The 18,681-nt window shown below is 51.7% G+C and overlaps 5 protein-coding genes across 5 annotated transcripts; 4 read left to right on the top strand and 1 right to left on the bottom strand.

Moving 5' to 3' along the window:
• The first annotated feature begins 2,516 nt into the window (after window positions 1–2,516).
• Window positions 2,517–5,037, top strand: BO79DRAFT_286353 (putative cholinesterase). The gene has a single exon (XM_025688460.1). The coding sequence runs from the start codon at window positions 2,719–2,721 to the stop codon at window positions 4,912–4,914; it is 2,196 nt and encodes a 731-aa protein (XP_025541784.1). The 5' UTR covers window positions 2,517–2,718; the 3' UTR covers window positions 4,915–5,037.
• Window positions 5,038–5,304: 267 nt separating this feature from the next.
• Window positions 5,305–7,583, bottom strand: BO79DRAFT_191801 (uncharacterized protein). The gene is made up of 2 exons (XM_025680852.1): window positions 7,341–7,583; window positions 5,305–7,258 (listed from the first exon to the last, which is right to left on the bottom strand). Exons 1-2 carry the CDS (start codon window positions 7,452–7,454, stop codon window positions 5,780–5,782), a joined length of 1,593 nt encoding a protein of 530 aa, XP_025541783.1. The 5' UTR covers window positions 7,455–7,583; the 3' UTR covers window positions 5,305–5,779.
• Window positions 7,584–10,414: 2,831 nt separating this feature from the next.
• BO79DRAFT_281189 (uncharacterized protein) lies at window positions 10,415–11,230 on the top strand (the record flags this gene model as incomplete). Its single annotated transcript, XM_025688134.1, has 3 exons — window positions 10,415–10,741; window positions 10,806–10,967; window positions 11,071–11,230. The coding sequence occupies exons 1-3, from the start codon at window positions 10,635–10,637 to the stop codon at window positions 11,228–11,230; spliced, it is 429 nt and encodes a 142-aa protein (XP_025541782.1). The 5' UTR covers window positions 10,415–10,634.
• An 852-nt stretch (window positions 11,231–12,082) lies between these two features.
• On the top strand, window positions 12,083–14,177 carry BO79DRAFT_191797 (putative acetamidase). Its single transcript, XM_025680851.1, has 4 exons — window positions 12,083–12,200; window positions 12,291–12,694; window positions 12,759–13,229; window positions 13,288–14,177. The coding sequence occupies exons 1-4, from the start codon at window positions 12,160–12,162 to the stop codon at window positions 14,109–14,111; spliced, it is 1,740 nt and encodes a 579-aa protein (XP_025541781.1). The 5' UTR covers window positions 12,083–12,159; the 3' UTR covers window positions 14,112–14,177.
• A 1,879-nt stretch (window positions 14,178–16,056) lies between these two features.
• BO79DRAFT_82457 (uncharacterized protein) lies at window positions 16,057–18,460 on the top strand. Its single transcript, XM_025689794.1, has 3 exons — window positions 16,057–16,967; window positions 17,034–17,541; window positions 17,606–18,460. The coding sequence occupies exons 1-3, from the start codon at window positions 16,244–16,246 to the stop codon at window positions 18,342–18,344; spliced, it is 1,971 nt and encodes a 656-aa protein (XP_025541780.1). The 5' UTR covers window positions 16,057–16,243; the 3' UTR covers window positions 18,345–18,460.
• The last annotated feature ends 221 nt before the right edge of the window (window positions 18,461–18,681 follow it).

Raw genomic sequence — 18,681 nt, 5'->3', positions numbered from 1 at the left:
AGTCCACGTCTAAACCTGCGACTGCTCTGTAAGTAGATTATATCCAGCTTCTTTGATCATTTTAGTAAGTTGCAGTAACTTCAAGCATCGTCTTATTATTGCAGATATGTCCGAGATCAATATCTGTTATACTAGTCTTTTTCATTTTACGTCTAATATATTAGTCGTCACCAGCATCTTCTATCTAAGCATCAGATCAAACGACAGTAATGGATTTATGTCCGAATTATTCGTCAATAAATGAATGAAAGCATTCAACAATAGACGAGAGACATGAAAAAAAAAAAAAAAAAAAAAAAAACCCCAACAGTGAATTGTAGAGGTTTGCCTGAATCAGGCACAAACCCTCGAATAATCAAAACATGTTCATGGTATACTCTCTTCCCATCTCTTCCAGCATCTTTTTTTCAAATGTCTCTAGTAGCACAATTAGGTAGGGGACATATATCTATCTAAACAAAAAAGCAAAAAGCTCACCTGCATCTATGGGTTGCCAACCCATAGGAGGCTACGAAAACCGCTTAGTGCGGTTTTTGCAGACGATTTCCAGCATGACGATGGCACGTTCTTGAGCCTACGTGCTACGTGTCAAGGGCCAGCTCGCCCATGCCCGGAATCGTACCCAGGACTCCCGAGTGTCTCTGGTTCTACACGGCCTAAGGGACAGGCAGAATTACGGGCCCGGCTTTAAGCCACTCGGTTACCCTGGGTTTGGTTGCTGATTACTTCCCAGAACTTCCCTTGTCTGCTCCCTTTTTCTTTCTGGAAAAAGGTAACTTGGGTGGCCTATTTGCCCAGGTATCGATTCTGGCGGCCTGGTTTCCCTTGGGGGGCGTGAATTGGTGGGTGTGGTGGGATGCTGGTGGTGGTGGTGGTGAAGCTATTCGGGTCCTTCCCTTTCTGGTCTATATCATGTCTTCCCGCATCCGCACCCCATGAGGCGCTCACCATACTGTTCCTTACTTTCTATAGATGATATTTATATCCCCCCTCTCCATGTTTGTAAACCATTCCTACTTTACCGAAAGTAACATCCAGTTCACCTCTGCAGACTAGCTGGTTCCCCGACCCACCGATTCTTACCAGTTCTTTCCCTGAGTCACTCTCCCCCATATATCCATACTAGTCAGTGAAGTGAAACCGGTGAGCTACCTCTTTGTTGACAACTTTTCCATGTATACTGAAGCCTATTGTAGCCCCCTTGTTGCCTCTGGCCCTGTAGGGTCTGAGCAACAAGAACACCTTATCTCTATTAGTTCCAGTGAAAGTACTTTACGGTGAGTGTGATCCTGTACCTGTTTTCTTTGAAGAAGCCGAACCTTTTCAATTCCGGCATCTGTCTTTAGTCTGGCTTGTGAATGTGGGTAAACTCTTACTTTTATCTTTTCTTTCTACTTCTTCATACATCTACCAGCTGCACATGCACCTTACGTTGATCATCTGAGGCTACAAGCTTACCTCCCCGGATGGTTTTCCTGCCCATCGAAAGCCACGCTCTCTTTTGGATACTCTCATTCTCGAGGCTATTAGTCTGTCTGGTATGTCACATGGACGGTTACACTGGACTGATTGGTGTGTCCCTACAACTCATGTTTCTCGGTAGCAAAACCACCTAATCTATAACACTACTCTAGTCCTCTCCATACTTGTAAACACTTTGGCTTCCTGTCGCTTGGAAGTCTTTGCAAAGGCAGTATTGCTTGAATTGGCCGTGTGGTCGCTACGAAATGGACCAATGCATTTCAAAGACACGCTTGTGTATATGCACTTACACCTACGGTTGGCAGCACAAAGTGAAGGCTTTCAATAACCTCGGAACACATAAACCTGGCGAGCTAACAACTTTGAATTGATTAGGTGTCCAAGTCATACAAATCCTACCAAAGCGCTATAGCAGAACAATTCATCAAGAAGTTCGATGTACTTTGCGCGTCAAATACCGGCGCCAGTACATGGACCGCCGCTACTATACAACGCGAAGGAGCCATACTAGCCCAGAAGATCTTACAAAAATATCACAACCATTATGCACTTTACAGAACAATATTTCCGATAACCACAGAAAATTCATGACACTTATGATGGTATGTTTCGAACAATAACATGGTGAATGGGTGGCACGTCATTTTAATCACGCATCCGAGTCGTTGCTATCAGCTGCACGCCAGAACATAGGGCTAGGGCGTTCAGGGAGCACTAAGCCGGATCTGTGAGGGTGCAAAGGCGAAAATCGGCAGCCTGGCTGATTGCTCCGGTGAGGGAGCTTCTTCGTTCTTCTTTTCCATTTAGACTCATACGATCCTTGATTTTCACTGCCTCCACACCTCTAGTCATCATCGTTGATCAACCGTTGGCAGCCGCGTGCCAAGGAAGCAGGTTCCGGTGGTTGTTTGCCGAGAGAGCCATTCATATTGGCTGCCTCGGCTAGATAAATGGAATCTTCTCTCAGGAACAACCGATGCCCCAGCTTCCGCAGTTCTAGTTTCAATGCACCCCAGCTTCCGCCAGTACCAATTTGGCTGTGTATGCTCCATCTATGGCAGTTTCTGTCGTTCGACTGACTCAAAGGACTGCTCTTCCGGCCATCCCGAATAATTGATGGCTCCAAGCCCAGATTTCTGGGCCACCTCTCTTGGCAGCGATGAAGGTTTAAAAAACGGCTGCTGCCTTTCCTGGTGGTTTGTTCTTGCGTGCACTGGGTAGCCAAAGTCTGTGACAATGCAGCTTCAGTTTATCGTGGGCTCTTTGCTTCTCTTTGGCTCTGCTTTGGCGGCCCCAGCTCCGCCAGCAGATGCAAGATCCCATCCCAGCATTGATTCTCTGGGTACCCTTCAAGCTCTGAAGTATAACAACTTGGCCCCAGGCAACAATGGCACCGCCGCAGTCTTGGTCTACGACCGACTGCCATACCTCAGTGCTGAATCTCGGTGTGCATCCATTGGCGAAGCCCTCTATCCGCTACAGGATGTATCCCAAGCCAACGCCACAGAGATAGGGTACCAGCTCGACTATCTGGTTTATACGAAGGATGTGGAGGCAAATAGCTCCTTTTGGATAGCCAAAGACTCGCCCGATGGCTGTCAGGCATACTCTCAAAGCCGCAAGCAATTTATTTCCGCTCCATGTGATCGACAACTGCCTGCCCTTTGCACCTCCAGCGTGCCTCCTACTACCGACAAGGACAGAGAAGCCGTGAACAAGTCAAAGATCTCTATCTCATTCGACGACTACCATATGACTGGCTATCGCGATGGGCGCTCGTTCCGATTCTTAGGCATTCCCTTCGCAGACCCGCCAGTCAGAAACCTGCGATTCGCACCCCCGCGCCCTTACTCAGGTCCCAAGAAGATTGACGCGACTGAACTGGCGGACTCGTGCATTCAATCAGTTTCGGGCTTCGGTACACTCGACAACGGCGGTATCTCGGAGGACTGCCTATACCTGAACGTCTATTCTCCCGTCCTGCCCTCTTCACACGACAGAAAGTCCACCCGCAAGCCTGTCGCGGTATACTTTTACGGTGGTGCGTTCACTAGTGGAACCGCATCCATGGTCGACTACGATGGAGGAAACTTCGCTAGCCGTAACGATGTCGTTGTTGTGACAGTCAACTACCGAGTCGGTGCTCTAGGGTGGCTAACCACGGGCAACCTCACCACGGGCAATTACGGTACACGCGACCAAATCCTCGCCTTGAAGTGGGTCAACAAGTACATCGAAGCATTTGGTGGAGATCCAAACCATGTCACGATCTTTGGCCAATCCGCCGGAGGCCAGAGTGTCATCGCGCTGCTCTCTTCAACTGCAGCCCATGGCCTATTCTCCGGTGCCATTGTGCAGTCCGCCCCCGTAGACCTTCCCTGGTTCACACGCGAGGTGTATACCAAGATCGTCACCCCCAACATCGCGGGGGCCGTCGGCTGCAACGGCACCACATCTGAAACCGCCCTCATCTCCTGTCTGAGATCGGTTCCAGCAACCCGGTACCTGGACAACACAACCGAGTTCGAAGCCGCCATGACAGCCTCCACCGAGACCATCGCCAGCGACTGGCTACATTCATCCGAGATCCTCGCATCAATCGAGCCCCTGATGCCCATAGTAGACGACACCGACAGCGGCATCATCGACGACCAATTCTACCGTCTTCTCGCCTCGAACCGGCTCCCCAACCGCGTCCCCACCATGTTCACAACAGTCACCACCGAGGCGGCCCTCTACGTCGATCAATACGTCCCAAACCTGGGAGCAAGCGAAGCTGCTCTCGAGCTCGTCTACAGCTACGCCTACCCCACCTCCCTCATCAAATCCCTCATCGCCACCAACGCCTTCCCCCTAAACGCCTCAGACCCGGACAGCGTCCGAAACACCGTCGCCGACGCCCTCACCCACAGCGAATGGAGCTGCCCACAAGCATATCTCCTCCGCCACGGCGGGCGCCACGCATTCCCTCACCTCTGGGAAGTCGAAGTCCGACACGGCCACGTCCAAACCACCGTAGATGTGCCCAGCATCTGCTCCCCCAACACGGATTTCAACGCCACGTGCCACTCCGCAGATGTGCTTCCCGCCTGGGGCACTCTCAACAGCAAGACGAAGAATGTCTCCCCATACTACAACAAGCGAGACATTCTGCATTCCCGTCTCATGAACGACGTCTTCGGTTCATTCTTCCGCACCTACAATCCCAACCCCGATTTGGAGATGCTGAAGCTTCGTGGGCCGGCCTATGCTTCGACGTACCAGACTTTCGGACCTCGTGGATACTACATGCCTGAGTATGAAATCGCGGAGCGGAATGTGAGTGTTCTCGATATGCCCCCGTCGATTGTGGAGAATCCGGGGGTTACGGAGAAGTGTGCTGTGTTTGAGGACTTTGGGTTTAGCTTCCAGAGGGCTAATCTTACTGTTTGAGTGTGTGGTGTGAATACTATACTGTATAGTATACGGATATATATTCTGGTGTATGGAAGCGGAAGAGTCGGGACTTGCTATGCATGTAGCGGTAGAAGCATCATGCTGGAGTCGAGAAATGGGAATGTAAATCTATAATTTGAAAGGGCTCAACATCGCTAGAATACATTGCATTGCCTCGATAAACAAGTAAAACGGGGGAAATGTACTCCGTTCTAGGATGATTTAGCGGGATCGAAATGCAAATTGAAGCGCACTTTGCTTTCTCGCAACCCCCATCTACCTACCAATCAAACAACCACTAGTAACATATTAAAACCCCTCTCTAGTAAAGGGAAACAATTTGAATTATCTGATATTCGTAATATAGTAAGTAGTGTATACTAACGAGGTAAAAGAGAAAAGATGACCCATGGAATCAATTAAGGTAGAATGAAACAACAGAGTGAATAGTGAGAGACCGCGAAAGAAACAGCTAAACTCCGTCTAACTCTCTAAAAATACTCGTATCGTCGTTAATCGTAACATAGCCGACCGCCATCGGGTCCGTCAGTTCATCATATCATATCATATCGTAGCACGTAGCATTATCATCAAATGTGGGGTATTGGCCATTCAAAAAACCGCCCAAGCAAGTCAAACGCCGGTCATTCATGTATTCCATACCCCGCTTCGTTCTTGCTGTCGTCAATAATGGCTCTGCGCGGTGTCATTCTTTAGTCTTGTAGCGTAGAAGTACTGTAGTCTGGGGTAACGTGTATTCATTAGGTGGGTAATAGTCTTTGTTGTCGTGCTTAGAGGTGTGATTCTGAGTAGGAGTGATCATTCTTGTTGACAGATGTAAAGAAAAGGTTGTTGGGATTGTTCACCGGTCGTACATGGTGGACCGTCGGCTTCTCGGAGGATATTCCATGTCCGGCATTCCTACGGGGATTCCTCGGGCTGGCGATGGCTGTACCGGATTGGCCCATCTCTGAGGCCGATATCCGCCTGAGGGGTAGCGGGAACGCTCCGGAGTTGCCGAGTTACTGAAACCAGAGGCGTTGGGGTTGACGTGAGGTCCTCTGTAATTCCGTCGGCCGTCATCGCCCGCACGCATGTCGACGTCGGGTGGGGGAGGCGGTCGGACTGGATAGCTGCCATTCCTGTTCATGTATCGAGGGTGCACGTGCGTGTATACCGGTACTTCATGATTGACGGGGACAGCTGCGGGATCGCTAAACACGTGGTCGCGGAATGTTGGCCTTGGAGTCCGGGGAGGGCGGACCGGCTCCTCGGCATATATTCTCGATGAGCGTGCCCGACGGGGACCATCGGAGTCGTAGGGTCTGGCCGAGCTGGCATTGTACATGTCCCGGTGCATGTATCGTCGCTGATCATCCGGGGAGAATGCCCGTTCGGGTCTTCTGGCGTAGGATTCATGCGAATGGCGGCGAGCGTGAGAATGGTGCGGAGTGTCTGGACGCAGATGACGATGGTGTCGATTAGCGCTGGGAGACGCGCGGCGTACTGCACCTCCAGAATCTTCGGATGACGCATCGGATGCACTGTTCCCAGGCAATGTATTTGGACTGACAGGCCGGGAATACGCCGGAGTGCGATCGCGACCTCTTGGTTTGGGAGCAGACTTGGTCCACATGGGAGGTGAAGGAGCTCGGCGAGGCGTCTCAACGTCTGGTACACGGGGGAAGTATGTTGACTGAACCCGACGGGTGGCGGACGGTGGGTACTCGCCGCTGCGACGCCTCTGGTGCCTACTGGGAGGGGAAGGTTCCTCTGGGACTAGGTGAGGGCGATGGGTTGACGACCGACGCCGTGGAGGGAGGCTGGTCTCTTCCCTGGTGAGTGGTATGTCTTTGTTGGAGAAGTGAGAATGGTAGGTGCCAAAGCTCGGAGGAGATGCACGCAAGATGTTTCTCTTAATGTAATCGAGTTCGAAGCGTCGACTAACCGACTCGTGCCATTCTACCATTTCCGGATCTGGTCTGTCTGGAAAAGCCTCCCGCGGAATTTGTTTGGGAAAGAACTCCCCACTCGGAGTTTCAATGTCCCACAATTCGACCGCATTCTGAAGGTACCGGCAATGCTCGTCCGGATCGAGAAGGAGCTGAATGGTCTGCCATCGCACAAAGCCATTCGGCTGAAGAGCTGGAATGGCGGGGGGTTTATAAGGGTCGGAGGTAGGCTGAATACTATGAAAGCATCCCAGGCGCTGGTAGATGAAGGAAAGCGCGGACGGTTTGGTCTGGAGAAAGAGGACGTCGTAGTTGCCGCCCACCTTGCGATAAAAAGCTGCCAGTCGTTCTGGAGTGAGGTCGGCAGTAGCGTAGTCGTCGAAGGATGTCTTCGCACGCGAACAATGGGAGATAAGCTTGGATTCATAGTGCGCAGCAACTCAGGAGAAGCTCCCCCCATTCGCGACTTACGATGATGCGGGCAATTTCCAGGCACAGCTGTTCCAGCAGCGGGGCCGGACTCTTATCGGCATTGATCAACACTCCCCAGTAACTCGGGCCCTGATGATCATGGGCGGAAAACATGGCCGAGCTAGAATGGGGCCCGGTGTAGAGGCATTAGACGGCAGTGAGGACAGCGGGGACATCAATGGGGGGACAGAAGGAGGTTGAAGAAGGTGGATTGAAGAACGAGGCTGGGAATGCGGTTGTTAGTTTTGGTGAGGTGCAGCACTGCACCTGCACCTTTGTGCCGCAGCAGCTCTTCATGCCATTCAAGGCATAGTGAAGACGCGTGATCGCGGGCGGTTAGTGGCCTGTCAAGCGCAAGGCTTCGGCCTGGCGGTCAGGCACCCATCCAGCACAGGCTCCACTGCGGGGGAGCCCAAAGGATGTCAACTCGTTTGCTGGCACCGTCAACACGCCAACTCAATCCGCCTCATCTGCTCCCCTTCGTGTTATTGGCGTCGGACCATGCTGGCGCTGTATGCGACAGAAAGCCAAATGGGGCCCTGCACGAGGCCGCTTTTGGGTACCTGAAGGTTTTTTGAAGGTCTGACTTCCGGTCTGCCCTCCTCCGCCAGAAAGTCACTCGCCATTGTGGGAATCACCTGATGATGGGTTGGGTTGGAGGGGTTGCCCCCCTTTGAGTAAGAAAGAGAGAGACTATCTCTTACTGCTCTTTGACTACAGATTCCAGATGGACTTGATCTACTGGCTTCGTTACATTCTGATGACCCCCTATCCCTAATACAGCTGGCTTGATCCAAGTGACAGAGTTCCATACCATTTTCACCTGTTGGCCTCGGATGAAGTACATGATCTAGATTAGCATCATTCGTGACCACAATTTCGAGCCCACATTGGAATGGATATGACACGAGCCAACCCTCATTTCAGCTGATCAACAAACGCTAACGGGCGAAGACATGCTCCCATCTTCCAATAATTACGCCTCGGGTTATCTTTGAAGGTGCTACAGGAAGACTGCCGAGGACTGCTGAAAAAGATATCTTATGGCATGTGCATAAGTTTGGCTGTATCCTCTTGTCTCAAACCCACGGAAAGAATTCTATCATCTCTCTGAAATGCAATGAGGAGAAGCATGCACGTATGCAACGATGCCACCAAAGACATCTCTTCCCAAAGGGTATGGTCCGGGCAGCCGAGCCTTATGGAGCAAAGACCAGCTCCTGCGCCACCTGCTCGTTTTGCAGGCTCCGCTGGTGCCAGGTCCGGCTGGATCGTCGGCGAGGCCCGCGCCACAAGCCGCTGGAATTACTTCCACTATCACCAGGGCTCATCTTCGGATGATGGTCTCCGCCAGCCACCCCGAGTAATACCTCGAGTCTCTCAGAAGCTAGGTCTTCCCACACGCGAATTTCCTTTCGGTACGAGCCGATTACCATGCTGTATATCGCATCTACACGTTATGGTAAACAGAAGAGTAAGAATACTCTCTATATGTTTCCGCTGAATCGGTCAACGTGTTTGGTGGCAATACCTGGTTATCTTTGGAGGTAGCCAGGCGTCAAGGCTACTGATATCTTCTCCCAAACAACCAGATGTGATGAAAGATCTCGTCGTGATAACTGCAATGAAGCGGAGCGCAATTACATGCATTAGTACGTACTGTAGCAAGGATGAGTGTGAGTGCATAGGGGGCGGTCCAGTAGATCCAGCTTCTTTCACCCTCCATGATGAACACAGTTCTTGGTGAAACACCGATTCGAGCTGATGCTCGCCTTATGCCGTACGGGAGTAAAGCATCCGTGAAACAAGGGTTAGGCTATTCAATGCCAGGTGGCCCAACTAGTTTCGCAGTGAGTAAGCTCAATTCTGATAATTGAGTTCCAGCCAATGGAATTAACATAGCTGCCAGCCACTCGTCCCTCACAGCAACCCCACGAAGGACAGACAAGGTAATGTTGAAACTGCTTGTCCCCTTACACGACTCTTGATTCCCATTGCAGAACCTATTAATGTCTAGACAGTAGACAAGCCTTCGGCTTGGCTAATGGTGGGTGGGGCGTTTTCTCTCCTGGCCGCGCTTGCCAGTATGTGTGTATACTCTGTGCACATGGCCTATGTGAGTCAAATCATGCATGCACATGAGGATGTCGCATGAGCTCCAAGATGATTCAAACTCAGATGCTGTAAGTGTACTTCATTGCTATGCCGAAATGTCCTTGATAAGCATGGCTTATCAAACCAGTTCAGGGTCCCCAGTGTTCAGACACGAAATTGGAGGTACTGAATAGGCACAAGTCGAAGTATCCGTCCACGCCTGTAATCTTGTGCTTCGGCCCTGGAGTTTCTTCATGAAAGGCCTCTTGAATCAATACCTGAAGAGCCAGATCAGATCGCAGAACATTTGCGAGTCGGACAGTCGAAGAATGTGAGTAGAATCAAGGTTTGGAGATATTCGGGGAATAATTTACAGCATTCTCTCAAAGTACCGGGACAACCTTTAATATTGAGGGACATACTTTGGCCTCGTTGGCCTAGCCTGGGAAGACTGCTGCGACGCGGTTGGACTTTGGGAGAATTGTTTGTTGATAGGCATCGAAATACCGGGTCGCCATGCTTGTTGCTCGTGCCTGACCAGATCAAGCCGACCGGCATGACCACGTACCTTAATCAATCGAACCGTGGGCCGAAGATGCTCGTTTTATTGGGTGCAGGACCAGACCTGTCAGATTCCGGTGGTTGTGATTGGACGGCGTGCTGCCGATCCAGATTCCGCGCCGACCCTGGCCCGGGCCCGTCATTCCCGCCGAGCTGTTTGGAATTCACGCACCTCTACGGCAGCATTGCAACGAGTCCAGCATCCGATGCTGCTGGTATTCAGCAATAATGCCCTCGATCGTCCCTGATCCATCCTCGCTTGAGCTTTTGTTATTTTTCTTAATCCCTGTTATACCCGCGTTTGCGCTCCCTGTTGACGTCTCTCGTTCTATGGTCGTTCGGGAGGTCACAACTAGTCCATTTTGTGAAGCCTTCAATTGTTAGACTGATTCAATCTCTACTTCACTCTCTTTCGCTGGCGCTCCAGCCGTAAGCGAAGGCGTACGTTACCGCTCATATTTTGGTTGACTGTGTCAACGTAGCTTTGTTGATATCCTTCAAATTTACTATCCTTGACGCCTCCAAGCTCCAGGCTGAGCCATCGTACGGCCCTTCAATCGACGGCACGGACACCTTATTTATTCTGAAACCAGTGAATTGCGGCACCCCATGTCTGGCAACTAGTGGCGCAGCGTGATCATGGCACTTGTCCGGGACCCGGCGTTCTGGAAACGCTTCTCTGCCGCTATGCACCTCGACGAAGAAGCAAAGACGGAAACAGGACCAAAGAAACCTACCATCTGGACGTATGTCAGGGTCCCTCGTGTAACATTATAGTTCACCTGGCTAATTATCAATGAAAATCGGCAGAGATCATTGGATTGAGGCCCAACGCCAGAAAAGAAGGCGGACTTTCATCTGTGGCATCTTGATCTTTCTCATAGTAGCGATAATTGTTGCGGCCATTGTTGTCGTCATCTTGTGGCTGAAATCGAAGAACTGGCTCAAGCCTGAAACAGAAGCAGTGCCGATGTGAGACAAAAGTGTTAACTTCATTGGCCCATACGAATCAACAACGAATACCCTGTGGCTCAGTGGTGTTTGAATGCAACATTGGTCGCGATATCATCAATAGAAGGCGGAAGTACGAGTTCTTCAACGTTACTGAAGGTTCGATTCTCCCAAGGAAACTGTGCTGGGGCCATCTCATACCATCTCAGCTGAAAAGGAAAGGCGGAGATTTTGGAAATCGAGGTTGGGGAAGCGGAAATGTGGAAAGACAGGGGATTCTGTGAATAAGACATCTGGACTGGATATGGACGAGCAGGTCTCATCTGTAAAATCAGTCTCATCATACGGCGTTCAAGGTTGGCTTTCGGAGAAGAATACCCGGCATATGCTCGCGGACATTCCGGCATCTACTAGGCGCGGCTGAGTTTATAATGATCAAACATGATGGACTTCACGTTGACTCGAATCTTCTTAGAAGACGCTGGGTGGTCCTTGCTATGGTCCCAAATAATGAAACGAGTGGACTCCCTGAGGCACAGAATATCTTAGCACATTTCTAAACTATCAACCTTCGGCAGTGTCGGGAGCCGACTGATCCGACTTGAACTTATAATTGAACGAGACAAGCGGATCGCTTACTAAACTAATGGCAAGTGTCAAGTAGCAGATGACTAGACGAGACTAGGAGATAAGAAGTTTGTGTAGGAGCAGTCTAGTCTTCGTTTATTACTTGAATGATACTAGGAAGCTTGTTATCCGCATGGACCTGCCGAATGCGGCAACTCAAGCGCCAACAGCCGCTTCTGTATCAGTCACGTGTTGTATCTGGCATTGTCATCCAGGAAGCTCTTGCATTGAATAACTATCCTCAGTAGAATGTGACAGGCCCAAGTTAACAGCGTGAGTAACGAACAGGTTCCAGGTGTATCTAGACATGACTGTCATAGCTTATCGTGATGAATTGGAAGCTCGAACAGCTCAGCGGACGCCGTACCGGAAGCGAACAAGTCAGCTTGGACAGAGAGCGCTTATCAGCGGGTCTAGCTTATCGGGCTTCTCCGCACGTGTGGTGCTTCCCCCGCAATAAAAGGAAGGCGCCCCCCTGCGTTGTGACGGATCTCTTTTGCTGCGCGAAACGTTGCTCTCCTCCTCTCTGTCTCTCTCTGTTCTCCCCCTTGGGCTTCTGCACAGACTCCTAAGGAGGTGACACACGATGCTTCCCCCCTTTGATTACTTTACGTACCGTCGCATCCGGTAGGTTACCCCGATGCCTCCACGCAGCAACCCAAGCTGTCCTACATAACCCACATGCAACTCGGCCGATGGCTCACTGATCATTTACAGGGACCTCAAGAGGAGGGAGCGGGCGGCTCGATTTGCATCGCTTTCGCCAGACTACCATGCGCCCTTCTCGGCTATCGACAGAGCTATCATCAACAAGCCTATCCAGGATTTGGTGTATGAGGTCCAGAATGACTCCCTGGCACCTATAGATGTCCTGCGCACATACGGCAAGGTTGCAGTCAAGGCTCACGAGAAGACAAACTGCGTGACTGAGCTTCTATTGCCTGAGGCAGAATCATGGGCCCAGTCCGAAGTAAACCTCAAGGGTCCCCTGGCGGGTGTGCCCATTTCTCTGAAAGACTCGGTGCAAATCAAGGGCTTCGATATTACTCTTGGCTATACCAAGTTTGCGTGTAAACCGTATAAGGAGGATGGACCAATGGCAAAGCTGTTAAAGGATGCTGGTACGTGGCCTAAATTACGAGAAGTCGCAAAAAGTATACCTTCGCTAATGATGAACCCCATCAGGTGCCGTCCCATATGCGAAGACGGCGCTGCCCGTGACGCTTCTGTCGTTCGAATCAGCAAATGCTCTCTGGGGTCATTGCCTTAACCCACACGTCCCTGAATACTCCCCTGGAGGCTCGACGGGTGGTGAAGGTGCTCTGCTGGCTCTTGGTGGTCGCATCGGTATCGGGTCTGATGTCGCTGGCTCGGTTCGCGTTCCCGCGGCCTGGAGCGGCATCTACTCCCTCCGCTGTAGTACTGGCCGTTGGCCCAAGGTTGGAGTCAACACCAGCATGGCTGGCCAGGAAGGTGTTGCCAGTGTCTTCAGCCCGATGGCCCGTACTTTGAACGATCTCACCTATTTCACTAAAGCTATTGTCGGAATGAAGCCTTGGAACTACGACCATACCGTCCACCCTATCTCCTGGAGAGAAGATGAGGAAAGCGAAGCGCAAAACAAAAAGCTGAGAATCGGCCTCATGAGCAATGACGGTAAGTTTCAAGAGTGGAGACGTAAAGGATGCTGCTGGACGTTACTGACCACATGCAGGTGTTGTTCCCCCAACGCCGGCCATTGCACGTGCTGTTTCCACCACAGTAGCCGCCCTCACCGCCGCTGGACATACTGTGTCTGAGATCACACCCCCGGCTGCGGCTGACACTTTTACCGGTCTCTCCCTCGCCTCGCAGCTGCTCAACTCTGACGGGTGCGTCACTTTCAACTCGCATCTGCACAGCTTTGAGCCATCCGACCCTGGTGCGGATCAGCTGACACGGATTTGCAATCTGCCCCGTCCCCTGCGTTATCTCTACTATCTTTGGGTTCGGTACATCCGACGGGATGAGAAGTGGGCGACGCTGATCCGCGGATTTGCCCCCAAGTCTGCGGCGGAGCTTTGGAAGCTCACTGCCCAGCGGGAAGCTTTCCGGGCGACCTGGCATAGCTGGTGGGATGCCGAGACGCAGCAGTACGATTTCATCCTCTGCCCCGTCAATGCGACGCCGGCTCTGCCCCACAAAGCCATGCACGATGCGGTATCTTCATGCGGATACACATTCCTCTGGAACCTGCTGGACTACACGGCCGGTGTCCTGCCCGTCTCGCACGTGGACGCGAAGAAGGATGCGCTGTCCGGACCGTACAAGAAGGTGCTGAAACAGCTGGGAGCCAGCAACGCGGTGGCATACGGTGCCTGGAAGCACTACGACGCGGCGAAGATGGCGGGGTTGCCTACCGCGGTGCAGGTGGTGGGGCGCAGATGGCAGGAAGAGAAGGTGCTGGGATACATGGCGGCAGTTGAGGAGGCCTTGGAGCAGTATCAGGACCCGGTGACTGGGGAAGGAGGAAAATACCCATTGATTGAGCTTGACTAGATTTATTCCCCAGAAATTTTTTTTTCCAAATTGGGGGGGGGATGAATGGACGAAGTCTAATATTACGTCTGTTTTCTAAAGTAAAGTCTATATAAGTGAAAGTAGGTAGGGTAGACAATAACTATTATCCTCTGCATCGAGATCCGGGCCGAACCATGGACCAGCCCAGGTCACCGAGGAAGAAGCAGGGGGATGGGGGTCTGGGAGAGAGCAGCGGCCGATCACATCTAGCCCATCGGTTACTTGATGAAGGAAAGGATAAGAGGATAGAGATTTAGGTTATAAGTCGCCGAGTCATGGTCTGAGTACGTCATGGCAGACCCATTGTTCATGTGATGAGCAAGGCAGAGAGAGAGAGGGTTAAGGGTAAGGGTAATCCTGGGACGCCACCCATCCCCAACCCAAATAAATCCCCCCCAAATTCTCCAGGGGGCGAAGGCACCATCGCCGCATTAACCTTAAATGGGATGGCGTTGCAACAAGCTGAGCTAAGTAAGTGAAAGACTTGGGGCCCGGCCCTTGTCTTTCTGTGACCGGCTCAGAGCATAATATTCTGTTAGTACAGTTAAGCATGTTTATTTTGCTCTGCATGAGAGAGGTACTGTACTTAATCTAGACAATCTTCGAGTGTTTGCTTGCTGCTTTTGATCTGTCATGTTTAGAACGCTGATCTCGGAGCAAGTGATCATCAGTAAAAATGGGTCGGTCAATGCTGGGTCTAAGATGCTGCTGCTGCTTCGGATATCTAGAGAAAAGCGCAGAACCTAGAAAAGAGAAATAAAATAGTAGTACTGATAAGGGAGAAACGACGAAAAAAAAGAAAGAACGAAAGAAAAGGAGTGACTGTTAGTTGAGGGAGTGACCTGTCAGGCCGAGCTTGCAGCGGATGGGTCCGATAGTGTGGGCAAAAGAAAAGAGGTGATATACTTTTGCGGTCAACCTTGGGAATTTCCCCGCATTGACCGGTGGTTGGTTGTTTGGCTGGCTGGGATCCATGGATTGTGCTTGTCAGAGAGAGAGGGTAGGGGATTTTAAGGTGTCGGGGTGAGCGATGAGTTAGTGAGTTAATTGAGTGAGTGAGTGTGGAACGGGGGAGAGGAAGAGAGGCTGGTGGTGGTGTTTGGAGGGAAAAGAAAAGATGATATGATTACGAAGGGATTAATGAAAAAAGGAGACAGAGAGAGATAGATAGCACTTCTTACGCTCACTGGAGGTGGTGTGGAGGAGGGACCACTGCAGAGGATGGATCGATCGGAGAGCAAGCATAACTAACTAACTAACTAGAGCAATTAGTAGATAGTGCGAATGTTAGTCGCAGAACTAGACACGCATCTAAGTTCAGTCAAGATGGTTTAGTTTTTTGACAGGCACGAATTAATCGCTTGGGACGCTTTCAATGGTTGGGGATTTTGCTTTTTTGGCTCTCTTCAGCGACGATCCGCGCCGCTTTTCCCTCGTCCTTTTTTCCTGCTCTGGCTTTTCGCTTCTCTCTCTCTTTCTCTCTTTAATTTAATTCAACTTTCTCTCGCCCCCAGACCTCTCTCTCTCTCTCTCTCTTCTGCCTTTTATTCTCTCGGATTTTCTTCTTCCCCTCCCCCAATTTTATCCGCTCACCCAATTTCCCCCCATCCTTCCGTCATCCATTCTCGCCCCCTTCTTCTTCTTCCTCTTTCTTGTCCCTCCCCCTCCTCCTTTCCCCCCCCCCGGAATATCATATCGCTCAAGTACTCCCCTGCGTTCAATTCCTATTTAGCCTAAAGATTAGCGCCAAACGTCGGTCCGATGATTCTTCCCTCGTCTCGCGTCTTGTCCGTCCCTCATTGATGCGGCCCAATCAAGCCTCCGCCGCCGCCGCCGCCGCCGCCTTCGCCTTGACTACAACTACTACAACCACTACTACCCCTGCTATCTTCACCACCATCCTCGTCCCCTGGTGCGCCTAAACAACCTCCCTCCTTCGCTTCAATCTCGTCTCGCTTCGTCCACTGCATCCTCCTCGCCTCGCCGGAACAGAATGCTACCCTGGGCGTCTACCGTGCTCAACCGTCCTCGTCGCATCCTGTGCTCTTGATCGGCAATGACCCTTAGCGGTGGAAGAAAGCGAAGCAGAAAAAGAAGAAGACCAAGCCCTCATGGCGTCTACTAAAGGTGTCGCTGCCGGGCGGAAGAAGGACGCCATTCACTTCGTCAATGCGCGCCCAGCATCTGAGACGGAGCGGATCAAAATCCAGCGGCTGGTCCGCGCCCATGTGGGCAAATGGATCTCCGACCAGACCAAAGATCGTTCGTCCGGCCCAGAATCACCCGACAGCAATCAATCCCAGTCGTCCTCCTCGTCCCCAGATGCCACCAGTCAGTCTCCGCCACAGGGTGCAGTTCCGCCCGGCCCAGGCCTCCATTTGTTGACGCCTCCGAACGGCTCTCCGTCCCCCGCTGCTCTAACGCCTTCCGCCCTCCCCCTGACCTTCCCCTCACAACACACCCCTCCCTCTGGTACACCCGTTCGCCGTACTTCATCGGATCTTTCCACGCCTCCTCCAGAATATGGATATGCCGACTGTCCGCCCTCGGCGCAGGGGGTGGCAGGCGAGTCGCAGTTCCAGTTTGATCCGGAAGAACTGGAGTTATCCCCCGAGACCGTCTGGCAGTTCCAGCAACAGACTCTCGATGAAACACCCTATGATCAAAGCGAACCTACGAAGAGGACTACGACTTCTGATTCGTTCAGCGCACCGGCTCCCTCGTCGGCTACATCGATGGATTTTATTGAGAGCTTTGGTTGCGTCGCCGTCGATCCGTTTCATACGAACCCAATGGATCTGGCAAGAACGGAAATTGCGGCTACAGAAGAATACTGTTCGTGCTCATCTCTGTTCCTTCATTACATTCTTATTCCAGAGCGCTAACATATGGTATCCGTAGGTCTCTATGTCCTGTGGCCCGGCCTAACCCCCGTCTCTCCCGGTCAGGAGACGCGACCATCCAGCACCAGCTGGTTACCTCTCGCTTTACAAGATCGCACCTTATTCACTGCCTTCGTGTTCGGTTCTCTATCTCACAAGCGCCTTCGGTGGCTCAATGGCTGGATTGCACGGGAGTCCTTCCTGCCAGAAGAGCAGCGGATTTTGCAATGGTGTGAACTGGAAACCATCCAGAACGTCACGCGGGAAGTCAGCAATCCCAGTCGAGCAGTGTGCGATTCAGTAATCCTCGCTGTCATCTGCATGGCACATAATGTCGCCGAAGATCATGGACGGGGCATTCATCGGACTCCGCCGTTCGATCCGCCGTTACCACGCTTGCAGTGGCTAGACGTCTATGGAGCCCTTCCGCCGAACCTGGTCCATATCAAAGGTCTAGTGCAGATGGTGCGGTTACGGGGAGGTATCGAGAACTTGACCCTCCCTGGGCTCGCTGCAACCCTCTCCTTGTATGTCTTATCTTCCCCGGGATTCTCACTTCTCATCACAACTAACAATACTCCTCAATTCTAGCTCCGACATTGTGACCTGCAGCACCTTCCTCATGCCACCCGTATTCACCTTCATTCCCCTCTTCCACGAGCGGCGAAACTTCACCCTGCAGAGAATGCTCGGCTTCACAACCGTCGATGTAGAGCGCCGATACGCTCCCCTTCGAGACATCGGCCTCACCGCCGAACTAGTAGAAGTCTTATACGCCATGCATATCTACATGAGACTCGTCGAAGAGCACATCAAAGCCCACCTTGTCAACCCCGACTACTCCCTCATTTCCGACCAACGCAACCTCACCCAATACACCCTCCTGTCCCTCCCCGCAGCCACCCAACTCGACGGGTTTTCCGCCTACAAGCCACACGAAATCATCTACGAGGCCTGCCGACTCGCGGCCCTCATCTACGGCGTTGGCGTCGTCTTCCCCCTCCCCTACCAAAGCACCCCCCTCGGCCAACTCGCCAAACTCATCCAAAATGTCCTCCAAATATCCGACCTCGCCTCCACCTGGAGTCACCCACAAGCCCGCATCGCCCTCTTCTGGGTCCTCGTCCTCGGCGGCATCGCCGCAGACGACCGGCCCGAACGAGCCTGGTTCGTCCACGTCCTCAGCCAAGCCGCCGCCAGCCACGGCATCAGATCCTGGGTCGATGCCCGCAAACTCCTCGGTCTAATGGTCTGGTCTGATCGTGCCTGTGACCGACCGGGTAGTGATCTCTGGGCGGAGGTGAAACTAGCCATGGTTCGAATGGAGTGAATTATCCTATACCCTCTCTCTCTCTCTCTCCCACTTACACTCCATCATCCATGCTATTCTACTTCATGTTCCCCCTTTTACATTCCATCAATTACCCCCACTTAAATGACCTACTCGTTTTCTTATTTTCCAATTCTCTTATTTCTATATTTTTAATCTTTTATTGTTGTTATTACTATTATTATACCCCGCTCGGAAGGAAGTGTGCGGTACATAAGTATGAGTTACGAGGTTACGAAGCAGCAGCGAAGCAGAAGCAGAAGAAGCAGAAGAAGCAGAAGAAGCAGAAGAAGCAGAAGAAGCAGAAGAAGCAGAAGAAGCAGAAGAAGCAGTGAGG

Source organism: Aspergillus costaricaensis (genome assembly GCF_003184835.1).
Source record: "Aspergillus costaricaensis CBS 115574 unplaced genomic scaffold BO79scaffold_9, whole genome shotgun sequence".
Lineage (NCBI taxonomy): Eukaryota > Fungi > Ascomycota > Eurotiomycetes > Eurotiales > Aspergillaceae > Aspergillus > Aspergillus costaricensis.
This window is presented reverse-complemented; position numbering and strand designations above follow the sequence as displayed.

Excerpts from the sequence above, each read along its gene's own strand:
- BO79DRAFT_191797 (XM_025680851.1), top strand. The coding sequence starts at position 12,160 with ATGCTTCCCCCCTTTGATTACTTTACGTACCGTCGCATCCG. Across the intron at positions 12,201-12,290 it reads TTTACGTACCGTCGCATCCG|GGACCTCAAGAGGAGGGAGC; the intron begins GTAGGTTACCCC and ends GATCATTTACAG. Across the intron at positions 12,695-12,758 it reads AAAGCTGTTAAAGGATGCTG|GTGCCGTCCCATATGCGAAG; the intron begins GTACGTGGCCTA and ends GAACCCCATCAG.
- BO79DRAFT_191801 (XM_025680852.1), bottom strand. The coding sequence starts at position 7,454 with ATGTTTTCCGCCCATGATCATCAGGGCCCGAGTTACTGGGGAGTGTTG. Across the intron at positions 7,259-7,340 it reads TGGAAATTGCCCGCATCATC|ACATCCTTCGACGACTACGC; the intron begins GTAAGTCGCGAA and ends TCGCGTGCGAAG.
- BO79DRAFT_286353 (XM_025688460.1), top strand. The coding sequence starts at position 2,719 with ATGCAGCTTCAGTTTATCGTGGGCTCTTTGCTTCTCTTTGGCTCTGCT.
- BO79DRAFT_82457 (XM_025689794.1), top strand. The coding sequence starts at position 16,244 with ATGGCGTCTACTAAAGGTGTCGCTGCCGGGCGGAAGAAGGACGCCATT. Across the intron at positions 16,968-17,033 it reads TGCGGCTACAGAAGAATACT|GTCTCTATGTCCTGTGGCCC; the intron begins GTTCGTGCTCAT and ends TGGTATCCGTAG. Across the intron at positions 17,542-17,605 it reads CTCGCTGCAACCCTCTCCTT|CTCCGACATTGTGACCTGCA; the intron begins GTATGTCTTATC and ends CCTCAATTCTAG.